This window comes from Camellia sinensis, chromosome 7 (genome assembly GCF_055761805.1).
Source record: "Camellia sinensis isolate YWXY chromosome 7, ASM5576180v1, whole genome shotgun sequence".
Taxonomy (NCBI): domain Eukaryota; kingdom Viridiplantae; phylum Streptophyta; class Magnoliopsida; order Ericales; family Theaceae; genus Camellia; species Camellia sinensis.
The window spans coordinates 25,752,212-25,765,188 of NC_138967.1; the positions used below are offsets into that span (position 1 = coordinate 25,752,212).

Sequence of the window (12,977 nt, forward strand, 5' to 3'; positions counted from 1 at the left end):
GTCAACAAATGTCAACTATTCATAGAATCGAAGATAATTAGAGGGAATGAAAAAAAAAATAAAAAATAAAAAAATCATTGAATTTGAAATGGTTTCATTTTGTGGGTTGATTTATATGGAGACTCATAGCATCATGGGGATAAACATAAATAAGGAATTGTGTTTATGATATTCAAAAAGAAACGAATTGATGCATAACGTAATCAATGTCGGTTTCCTTTTGAGATTAATAACATTTATTTATCATATTTTGTATGATATCTTATGTTTTTATCATTGTTTATCATCTTATTTGCTTGTGATTTACTCCCTTGGGAAAAATGACCAAATATAATTGCAGAGACGAAGACGCACATGTTCACAAACATATGAGATTTTGATTACAATAATGTTTCTTGAATTTTGAAAAAAAAAATATAATGAGCTTACAACTTTTGTTTTCTGTGTTTGGTTGTAGTTAGTGAACAATTTTTTTTTCGTATTTTAGTTAATTTTCTTTTTATATGAACCTAATCTAAATGTATTTAAAAAAATAAAATATTTGTGAAGAAATCTAAAAAGAACTTTATAAATACAAAAAAAAAAAAAAAAGAGAAGAAAAAACTATTGAATTTTTATATTTTTTGTATTTGTAAGGTATCATGTGAACTTTAATATTGATAGCTTGTGTAAAATTGAAAATATGATATAACAATAATGATGACTTGTTAAATGGCCCAACTCATTGAAATTCCGCGTTACACCACTGTCTGTAACTAATGGAATTCTTCTCTTCAACTTGTGATTATTCAGCTTTTGTTTTCTCTACCTTCTTAGATTCTCTAATAATTCACTTTTAAGCTGTTATATCTTTAATATTTTATCTTTTGTTGATGCTTAACGTATGTCACCTCTATTGTTTTCCTCACTCTAACTATTGTCTCACGGTTAGAGATTCTTTTATCTTTTAATTGTCTTTTTTCTGTATCAATAGAATTTTGTGAGAATTTCAAAATTTGATCTAACAATTGAAAGTGTATTAAGATAGAAGTTTTCCATAATCAAAGGCTCCATGCCCTATCACAATTTTTTTTTTTTTTTTTTTTTTGGCGTGTACAATGGTTTTCCTTTGATTTGAGTGATTCTTTTGCATCAACCACATCAAAGTCCTTTTTCTTTTCCAGAGTTATATGATTTTACTTTTACAGTTTGCTTTTATCTTTGAATTATCTTTCTTTTGTATCAATTGAAGAATTGTTCAAGAATTTCAAATTATGATCCAATGATTGAAAGTGTATTAAGATAGAAGGACCTCATAACCAAGGATTCCATGCCCTATCTCACTTGTTTTTGGCATGTATACAATGGTTTTTCCTTTGATTTGAGTGATTCTTTGCTTCAACCACATCAAAGTCCTTTTTTCTTTTCCAAAGTTATGTGATTTTGCTTTTACAATTTACTTTTGTAGATCATGCGCAAGGTGTCATTTGATAATGTTCTTAGTTTAGGTTTTCTAATTAGAAAAAATAAGTAACACATATTTTTTTGGTAAAAAATAAAAATAAAAATAAAATAGTATTTAATACAAAATGTTTTGAAAAAAAAAAGAAAAAAAAAGAAAACACATGCTTGGTGACTTGCTCTTTTAGCCCATTCTCAATATTTTGTAATTAATCAATATACAACAGGTGAAGAAATTCTCAAACTAAGAAAATCATAAACTAACTAAAAATATAAGGAAAAAAAAAATATTAGGCTAATTGTCTTAAAGCTCAAAGCTGAAAAAATACATGAGAATGCCCAAAAACAAAAAAAAAAAAAAAACAAAAAATTAAAATTTAAAAATAAAGGGATATTTACAAAAAAAAAAAAAAAAAACAACAACAACAACCAAGGTTTGAGCCTTTTAACAAATAAACCTTGAATTTTTAATTTTATCAATTTAAATCTTAATCTTTTAATTTGCTGTCAATCTAAACCATTGACCTATTTTTGTTAAGTAAAATCGACAGAAAAATATTATTTTAGTTATTAAACTTAATATAAATATACATAAAATGTCTAAAATACATTTTTATTGAGTTTAATGACTGAAATACACATTTTTTGATCAATTTTACTTAATGAACATAGACGAATGATTTAGATTGAAAATAAATAAAAAATTTAGAGTTTAAATTGACAAAATTAAAGAACATAATTTATTTTGTTACAATGGTCAAACCTTGGGAATTTTTTTTTTAATATAATTTCTCCAAAAATTAAATAAAACTAATAGAACTATAAACAGAAAAAATGTGAAAAATTAGCTTAATGTTCTCAAAGGCTGGCCTGACTTAATCTTGGCCTGCAAAGCTAGGGTTTATGGGTTCAATATAATTTTAGATTTTAGAATATGTTTGGCTTCGTCCAGCCCTAGTCAAAACCCCAAATATTCGGTATTTGTTAGCGTCTTGGATAACTAGTTTACAGATTGAGTAAATCCGACCTGGGCCATTAATTGCTCTTACACATAATAGATTGGAGAATGAGAATATATAGCAATGGATGTCAACAAATGTCAACCACTCAAAGAGTCGAAGATAATTAGAGGGAATGGAAAAAAAAAATAAAAATAATAAAAAAAAAAAGTCAGATCATGGATTGAAAGTTTACAAATTTAAAGACACAAAAACTTAGGCATACATAGGTCGAAACCAAACTTCAAAGCTTCAAGTTCCTCAAGTATATACTGAATTTGCAGCTTATTAAATTTCTTGTAAGTAATTCACAACCCACATGCATATATATACAGAGAGAGTGCATTTGTCAAACTAACCTATACGGGAAAGAAATATTCGTCTCACTCCGTACTTCCTTGCTACCAAGCTAAGATTGCCGCAGTTGAACTCTGTCACACTGCAAGCAAACAATGGTAAGGTACCTGGCGGGTGGGTTGCCGGAAAACCCCTCCGACGGTCAAGTTAGCTTTCTTTTAGAGAGAAGAGAGAAAGAAGAGCACTGTAGAGAGAGAGTGTAGCTAAAGGTTGCTTACCCTCTGAGTTCATTCTCGCCTCTCTTTCTAGGTTGGCCATGCAACCCCAGATTGTATGCGCACTACCTCTGCTGTCCTTTGCTGAACGCGTGGCTGTACTGCCTTCTTTATTCTTTACACGTGTATATGTAAATACTACCAAACAAGGTTGGCCAACCTGCCAAATGGTATTGACGCATGCCCTGAGCAGTTTCCTCCGCATTGGTCCATGCAATAACACATAACCGCGCTATCACTTATGCTATTCCAGGGGTACTCCTTTTCATCAGTCCCACACCGAGCTAAGATAGGTCGGCCATCGAGTCAGTGTCGCGCTTGGTCAACAGCTATACGCACTGCCTCCAGACCGGTTGGGCGCATAGTAAGTCATCACAGCCAAATAGCGTGGCCATGGCATTCAACACAGCGCCTCACTCAACCGACCTCGCGATGTTGCATTGACCTTTGCAACCACGGTATCAAAACATGGCCCGTATTGAGTCCTAGGTCCGTGTTATTTCTGCCCAACCCAATGTCATGACCTGAAACGTCGTGCTGGTATGGTTCAACCAAACGCTGTGTCCTAGGCTCTCCCGACATAGCCCAATACCGTATTCTGTGTTGGTGTAGCTCGGCCCATTGTTCGGCACAAATCTCCCTCTCAATTGCCTCTTGATCCCATCCGAGCTAATCATGAGTGGGTTACCTTTTTTGACCGAGCTATCCACTTTGGCAGGTCGTTGAGACTTGTGCCGGTTGTCTTGTCATCAATCAATCAACTGTACTAACAACCCATCATTTCGCTGCCACATGGCCTTCCCTGATTGGTTCCGTGCAACCCTACAACTGTCCCCACTATCTCTGAAATTTGAAAAGTTGGCGCCTCTTCATCATCACCTATATATGGGCGGTACAAATCCCCCCTAAACCCTTACTATTCATTATCCTTATCAAGCCTAACCCTAGTTTTCTTAGAGACCACGTTGTCGCCACCGCTACCGTCAATTCTATTCGTGCCGTCTCCAGTGTTTTCCATCGTCTAGGACATCGAAACAAAGGTCAAGGTCGATTGAACCTCAACTTCATCTTCTGAATCTGTAAGTTCTTCTAGTTTTTATCTCTTTTTCATTATTGTTCTTCGAGCTTTTCTTATTTGGGACTGTTAACCTTCTGCCTATACCCCCCTTGTGGGGTAAAAACTAATGGATATTCATAGAAATTAGGAAACACCGCAGCTAAAAACATGAGTGGGGCCTCCGTACCCGTAATTCCTTTTAATTTCTATATGCAACTTTGTATTTAGGATAAACAGTGCTAATTCTGGATAAAACCGAGTAAAATCTCACTTTTAGATCCAAAAGTAGGATTGAGTCAGGCTAAAACTTGTTTGTTGTCCTCCCAAGTGGTTGTGACCGCGCTAGAAGTTTGTAAGAACACTAAGCTGAGATAGGAACCCAAATACTAGAAAGTAAGGCCCATAACTGGCCTAACACCCCAGGTTCGGAAACCAAGTTGTCAGGCTTCACTTTGATAGCCGAGCTAAAATGCTCTTTAACCTTGAAACCATGCAGAGTATGCCGCGTGAATACTCTCACTTTTTTTTCGTAATGCAAACTGAACTAGGGCCAACCAGGCACACCTCAAAGTCACAATCGGTGAGGCTCAAAGACCGAGCAAATAATCACCAGAGCTGCTCAATTTTGGTCGGGCTATTATTGAACTTAGTATACAAAATAAAACCGGGGTAAATGGGGAAGTACCGGTTTATGGTTAGTTCACCTGGGGCAATGGCCGAGTTCCGTAGAGAATTCAACATTCCAGATGACTTCCACCTTGAGCTGGCCAAGAAAGGAGGCACTTCCTGGGGTAAATTGGACGCCTGCCCCTTCACGGTCGTGTCCATTATGGAAAGCGGCCTATGCTTCCCGGTCTAACCCCTAGTTTGCGAACTTTTGAAGCAGACTAGGCTATGTCCCACCCAGGTATCCAACAATACTTATAAGATAATAAATGGCATGGCCACGCTGAACTGAATCCTTAGTTTGAACCTTGGCCTCGTCGAGATATTTCATCAATATACACTTAGCAAAAACACTCTTGGCGGAGGATTATTCCAAAGCCAACCAAGAAGCTATCAGAGTTACTCTACGGTATCCGATCAAAGAACGGGAACCCTACAAGCTGCTCAGATACGAACCAAGTTACTGGCATACTGCACTGCAAAAAAGTAGGGTGACTAATTTTCTTCGTGCCCCCTCTTTAGAGCCTAATCCAATCCTTCCTCAGATCAACCTAGTACCACTGATAGCCAAGCATGAAATGCCCATAATTCGAGCCGTCAAGTCAATGATCACAGGCGAACCAAGTGATTCTCAAATGACGCAAACGACAAGAGGGCAGTCTTCCTAGCAAGCCGCTCGAGAATTTGGCCCAGTGCTGGCTTTGGCCAGTGAACAAGGTGTTGGCCAGTCGAAGAAGAGACCCAGGAGAGCTTCGATCGAGTAAAGTTTGGTCGATGAAGATTCAACAGAGCTATCGTCTACCGATCAGAGGGACCAGACTGAACAACCCTTGGTCGAGCTATCCACTCGCTCCACTACCCCTCCAATCTAGTCGCTTGAGCTGAAATACAAGGGTCGAGCGGTGACCATGGCTGATTCGGTCTATGCGGACAAGGACTACACCCTTGGCTTCAACATGACCAAGGGTTTGTTCCTTTCCAGCAGACATGAAGAAGCATGAAGAACTTTTCGACCTGAAGGTCCTTAGGTTGGCTGCAAAGTCAATTGTTCTGGTAAGTAAGTGAATCTGTTTGTTACAAGTCATTGCTCGGTTTCGATGTATTGACTTCTGCATTGTTTCAAGCCGCGAGAAAAAACTATCTGCCCACGAGCACATGATCTCGGTGCAGTAGAGTCTACGAGAGGCCATCACTGACAACAAGGCCAAAATGACCAAGCTAGAGAAGTTGCAGGCCGCTCATAAGGTAGTGATAACCGAGAAGGACCAGCTGGTCGAGAAACTGGCTAGAGCTGAAGAGGACAAACAAAAGGCTGTCTAAGCCAAGAAAGAATGTATGTGATCCTAGTTACGCTAGCGCAGACAGAATTAAGGGGCAATTAAAAGAGGTATTTATGATCCAACAAACGGCCGAGCTAGTTTGGGCTGGAATTGGGGCCCCTGCTTGATCAGACGGTAGGCACACATTCAACCGAAAACTTATTTCGATCAAGTTGGGAAAACTTTGGGCCACTAGCCCGGTGCTGTTTCATGAGATTTGTCTTTTGAGACCAAATTCGGCCGAGCAGTTGCTCGGTTGTGGCCATGGAGCTCGGTTGAGTCCACATTCGGGTTTGGCCAATGATACCAGGCGGATAGCGTGGCCCCAATAAAAAGGGGAAGTCGATGTGGCGAGTATAACCCGATTGGAAGGTCGATGCAGCGAGATAAAATCGCGAGAAGAAGATCCCCCCATCCGTTCATGTTGGTACTATTTGGCAATTTCGTCATTTGTTGCCTAGCTGTATTTGCACTAACACATGGGAAAAAGTAAGAGAAGAGCAGGTCCACGCGTCCAGTGGGGAATGGACGCATAAGCGCACGCAGAAACTATATAAAATGAGTTGCGCCTCCATGTACAGGTCTGGGAACATCTGGTGATCAGAGCTCACCTACCACTTTGTCTCCTCTTTTTTCTCTCTCTCTCTCTCTAAGTGTGCTAACTTAACCGTTAGAGGATTTTTCTGACAGCATACTACTGGGTAGCTCACCATCTTTGTGTTCTCAGGTCAGTCGGAGAGAAGCGCAGCTTGGACACGAGGAGTACGGATAGCGTCAGATATTTGGCTCCCGCACAGGTATCATGTTAATATCATTACTTGACAACGACTTTCAAATAATATTCAAAAAATTAGATAGATAAGTTAATTAACCATTGTTGTTGGCTTTCTATTTCAACAAATAGAATTTGGTTTGACTTGGTATTTCAACCGATAAACAAAATTAATATATATATATATATGTTTGAACAGATAATAAAACGTGGATAACAGATAAGGAGAAAAAATTGAACAGATAGTCAAAATTTGAACAGATAGAAAAAAAAAATTGAACAGATAGTCAAAAAAATTAAATAGATGAAAAAAATAGTCAACAGATAAATTAAGGAGGTCAAATTGGAAATAAAATGTCTTCTAAAACTAACAAAAAAATTTCTCACCAAACTATTTTACAAATGATGAACCTCTCACCAACAAAAATATCTATAGACCTAATGCCTTGCACCCTCTTTAGATTGGATATATCACCAATTTTCTCATAATGACATAAAATTCCTCAAAATCACATCTGGCATCATGGCACCACTTGGTAAATTTTGACACCCACTTGACAAATAATTGGCAAAATTTTGACAAAACACTTAGCATCACTTGGTAAATTTTGGCACCCACTTGGTAAAACTTCGCACCATTTAATACACTTGGCAAGATGCTGGCAAAACTTGACACCATTTAATACATTTCGGGAAACACTTGGCAAAATCTTGGTAAAACTTGGCATCCCTTAATACATCTTGGCAAAGTTTAGAATCACTTGGTACAACTTGACATCTAAATTCTCACGTCTTACCGATGCGAGCGTGGAATAGTATTTAAATCCCCATGTCTTGTCAATGCAAGCGTGGAATAGTATTTAAATTCCTATGTCTTGCTGATGTGAATGTGAAATAGTATTTAAACCCCCATGTCTCGCCAATGCAAGCATAAAAAGGCACCACTTGGCATCTAAATCCCACGTCTTGCTGATACGAGCATAGAATAGCATTTAAACCCCCATGTCTTGCTGATGCAAGTATGTAAAAGCATTACTTAGCATCTAAATTCACACGTCTTGTCGATGCAAAGCGTGAAGTAGCATTTAAACCCCTATGTCTTGCCGATGCGAACATGGAAAGGCACCGCTTGGCATATAAATTCCTACGTCTTGTCGATGCAAGCGTGAAATAGCATTTAAACCCCATATATTGCCGATGCGAGCATGGAAAGGCGCTACTTGGTATTTACAATCCCCATGTCTTGTCGATGCGAGTATAGAAAAGGTATCACTGGGTACGTAAACCCCATGACTTGCCAATGCAAGTGTGAAATGGCATCTATTAAACCCCTTGACTTGTTAATATGTCCATGACTTGTTGATATGGGTATGGAAAAGCACCACGTGATAAGAACATAACTCGTTGATACGATCATGGAACAGCATACGTGGACCCACCATTGTCTCGTCAATATGGGCATAGAATGGCGAACATTGGCATCATTAGGTGTCATAATGGCATACCGAAAATTGTTCTGCCCGCTATTGAGTGACTGCTCTGTTTCGTCCGAGAAAACACATTTGGTTGGAGCACTATTTATTCGGCGAATTATTCTTCTAGTGGATACTATTCATTCATCGTTCACTATTTAGGCGGTAACTATTCTGGTAGGGTCACATCTCTAAAAAAATAGGTAGTTCAACCAATTATATAAAGCAATAAATTATAACAGTTTATGTAGGTGGTGAAACATTGACCATTTAAAGGGGTAAATTATAGCAGTTTACGTAGGTGGTGAAACACCGACCATTTAAAGTGATAAATTATCACAGTTTGTGTAGGTGGTGAAACATCGGCTATTTAAAGTGGTAAATTACAACAATTTATGTAAAACAATAAATTACAACAGTTTATGTAGGTGGTTTGAAACCGACCATTCAAAGCGTAAAATAGTTTATCACAGTTTATATCACATTTTATTGAGTGACAGTTTGCAAAAATTTATCTTTTGGAAAAATAATAAATTTTCTAATTTTCAAACTCTCTTCTGATTACCGTCATGGTTGTGGAATGTGTTTTGAATTCTTAGGCTAGGTTTGGCATAACCTATATAATCCATCTTTTTATCTTTTTATCTTTTTTTTATCACATCACCTCTCTACTTTTCTGCACATCTTTTCGTAAAAAGACAAAAAGTACACTTTTTTAGGACATTCCAAACCAACCCTTAGTCTCAAGTTTAAAATTTCAACGTTAAAGCCATTTTTTGAATGGTGTATTGGTGAAAATGTAATGGAGAGAATTGAAAGAAAGGTTTGGTAAATATATATATATATATATATATATCTTTTAAAAGTCAATTTTCTTTCTCTTTTTTTCTCTCCCACTTTTTCCTTATATTTTCTCCTATCTGAAAACAAAATTTTTTTGTATTTGATTCTCCTCCCTAGTTCCCTCCCCCCCGTCTGCCATTTTATAGAGAAGAGGAGGAAAAAAAAAAAAAAACAAAAAACAAAAAAGAAAAAAGAGAAAGACAAAAAAAGAATTCGGTGGAGAAGGAAATGATTTCAAAAGATTACTGTGCATCGCGTAAATTTACTATTTATTTTATAATATAATAATATATAAAAATATTATTTGTATATATATATAAATACCTAAAAAAATACACAAGAACCTATAAAATTACTATAAAAAAAAAAAAAATAAGCTAATAAAATATATTTTAACGGGTCAAATATATAAAATTTAAGTTAAAACCGATTTAAAATATTTTGGCCAAAACAAATAAATGAGTGGATTAAAACTTAAAATGTGAGATAACATATTTTTATTTTCCTCATTGAATATTTAAAAATAAGTACGCAAATTTAAAGTTAATCAAAATAGAATGTCGGCATCCACCACGTTAAATTTAAATTTAAGTTATTTTTTATTCTCAAAGAGTTTTTAAATTAATTTCCATTTAGTTAGCATTATCACATCTGCCCTTCAATTCAATCTGATTTTTGACAATTAATGATTAACTGACTTTTTCTGCATGACAGCTGTAACCACAGATATTTTTTTTCTGCAAGACAAAAAAGGGTCTGGATCCTCTGCAATCCCTTCCTGCAATCCCTTCCTACAGTGCCCTAAAACGACGTCGTTTTGGGGAAAAACTTGGAAAAAAAAAACAAACAGCATCAGGAGATAAAACACGTCTGAAACCAAAGCCCCATTGTTGGCCACCTCCCCCACCAGCTCCGACGACCCCCAATCCCTTCAACGACCCTCCCTCAATCGTTCTCCTCTTCCGGCGGTCCTCCACAGCCGCACCTCCCCCTCCTTCCTTTTCCTCTTCTTTTCTTTCTTTTCCTTCTAGATCTAGACAAACATAGAGAATATATATATATATATATATATCAAAACAAACAAATGTACAAACGATTTGACCAAAAAAAAAAAATTGAAATCACAGAAGTGGGTTTAGTTGAGAGTAGAAAAGAGATGAGTTTGCTTTATATGGTGGCTACAATTAAAAAGTGGTTTAATGTGGGTTTGCTTTGTGGGTTTAGAAGTTAGAGAGAGAAGTGGGTTTAATCAGAAAAGTGAAATTGCTTTGTAGTTTTTAGGAAAGGATGGTGATTTGCATCGTCATCAACTACAAAAATTATATCTAAAGATGTATGTGTGAAAATTATACACCATAGTTAGTCCAGATCCTCTGCAAAAATATATAATAATCAATTATACAAGTTATATTTTGTATAATTATACACCATAGTGAGTCCAGATCTGGAAATCAAGTTATTATATATTGTAGTGAAAGTTATACACCATAGTGAGTCCAGATCCTCTGCAAAAACTTGTATAGTAATTTTGTATACATCTTGTAATTTTGTATATAATTATCGTAGTGAGTCCAGATCCTCTGCAAATCAATAAGATGTATGGGTGGAATTGAAAGAACTGAGAGAAATCAGGAAGGAAGAAGACGAAAATCTCTGTGTAAACCAGAAGAGGGAAGACAATGGAGGGTTTATCTGTTGTTGCTGATTATATTTTTTTTTTAAGTTTTGCCCCAAAACGATGTCGTTTTGGGGCACTACAGGAAAGGATTGCAGGAAAGAATTGCAGAAGATCTGGACTCGACAAGAAAAGGAATTCGGTGGAGAAGGAAATGATTTCAAAAGATTACTGTGCATCGCGTAAATTTACTATTTATTTTATAATATAATAATATATAAAAATATTATTTGTATATATATATATAAATACCTAAAAAAAAACACAAGAACCTATAAAATTATAAAATAAAATGAAATAGATTAATAAAATATATTTTAACAGATCAAATATATAAAATTTAAGTTAAAACCAATTTAAAATATTTTGGCCAAAACAGATAAATGAGTGGATTAAAGCTTAAAATGTGAGATAATATATCCTTATTTTCATCATCAAGTATTCAAAATAAAGTATACAAATTTTAAAATTAATCAAAATAGAGTGCCTACATACACCACGCCAAATTTAAATTTAAGTCTTTTTTTATTCACAAGTGCTTTTTAAAACAATATACAACAATTTTATATATCACTAAATTTCTACCACTAATACCATCATTAATGATGTGATAAATAAAATAAAAAAAAACAAAAATTAAGACACAAAACACATGTCTAATGTAGTGGTTTCCATCATTTTTCATCAATATATAAATACTTTATGTTTTGCTGCTGAAAAATCTACTTCTATTCTTCTTGACCAAGTCTGGTCAAGTTCTTGTTGTTTTGTTCAATTCTAATACTGAAACAACAACTAAGTTACATAGGCCTACACAAGAGGCTGCCATCTGGTATTAGATTGTTGGTTTGTAGAAGCAATATCAGGTGCAAGGTGAAGAAAGAAAATCCTTAAAACTCCATGGCGGCCACAATTCCAATTTTTGATGGTGACAACTACCAGTTTTGGAAAGTGAAGATGACAACTCTATTTCAATCTATGGATTTGTGGGATATGGTAGAGAGGGGGTACCAGGATGAGAATAACGGGGAGAACCGAAAGAAGAATGCTGAAGCGCTTTCTCTAATCCAGCGATGCGTCTCAGACTCGATCTTTAAAACAATCATGAATGCTAGAAGAGCGAAAGACGCTTGGGACTTTCTTCAAGAGATATTTCAAACAGAGGAAAGGGTAATTTGAGTAGTCAAACTTCAAACACTAGCGTTTTCCATTTTTTTACGTTTATAATTTAGTTTTTGTTTTTGTTCTTGCAGCCAATTCTATCTATTAGCTTCTTACTACCACTCGCAAAAGCCTTATTAGTACCCGCGAACATCTCAAAATCGAAGGAAACCAATTTGATAGTGGCTACACTGATAGCAACGGTGACCTTCGCAGCAGGTATCACCATGCCTGGTGGCTACGTTAATGATAACAAAGACCCGAACCAAGGAATGGCAATTCTAATAAGAAAAGCAGCTTTCAAAGCTTTTGTGATAACAGATACCATTGCCCTGACATTATCCAGTTTTGCAGTGCTTACCCACCTCGATACTTCTGTGATTGACAACCCGATTTTACTAAAGCAGCAACTTACTTTAGCTTTTCTTTGTACTGCTTATGCTATGCTTGCAATGTTGGTGGCATTCATTACAGGGACATATGCTGTGTTAGCATCTTCAAGCCTTTCTATTTTTGTTTGCGTAATCCCTTCCATTCTGTTGTTCCTGTACCTGTTTTACAGGAAGATATTTTTCCCTCTACTGATGTACGAAGACATCCAACGGCTCTCTGGCTCTCTCCCACGCGTGCAAAATCAATAGTTTATGATTTGGGATTTGCCGATTTGAGCTCTCATGCGTGCACCAAATCTGTATCAGTTTCAGTAATTACGTAAATAAAATCTGTGCTTATTGTTCCATTGGCTTGCAAGTAAAATAAAGATACCAAAAGTCCCCGACTAAAATTAAAAATAATAATTATAATAATAATTGTAAAACTCTACTAGATATATTACAGGCTCGTGATGCTATTTAATAAAGTTCTCACTGACACTTTGAGATCAAAGAGAATTTTGAACACAATAACTTGACTATTTTAGTTGGTTATTTAGTTTTTGGTTATTTTAATTTTGACTAAAATAGCTATGTTTAGAAAGCTAGTTGGCTTGTTTTGTAGTTGATT

The 12,977-nt window shown here is 35.9% G+C and overlaps 1 protein-coding gene across 1 annotated transcript; it reads left to right on the top strand.

Moving 5' to 3' along the window:
* Positions 1–11,478: 11,478 nt before the first annotated feature.
* Positions 11,479–12,712, top strand: LOC114299470 (uncharacterized). Its single transcript, XM_028244226.2, has 2 exons — positions 11,479–11,984; positions 12,068–12,712. Exons 1-2 carry the CDS (start codon positions 11,715–11,717, stop codon positions 12,614–12,616), a joined length of 819 nt encoding a protein of 272 aa, XP_028100027.2. The 5' UTR covers positions 11,479–11,714; the 3' UTR covers positions 12,617–12,712.
* Positions 12,713–12,977: the final 265 nt, after the last annotated feature.

Coding starts and splice junctions, on each gene's coding strand:
- LOC114299470 (XM_028244226.2), top strand. CDS start 11,715: ATGGCGGCCACAATTCCAATTTTTGATGGTGACAACTACCAGTTTTGG. Junction 11,985..12,067: donor TATTTCAAACAGAGGAAAGG/GTAATTTGAGTA, acceptor TTGTTCTTGCAG/CCAATTCTATCTATTAGCTT.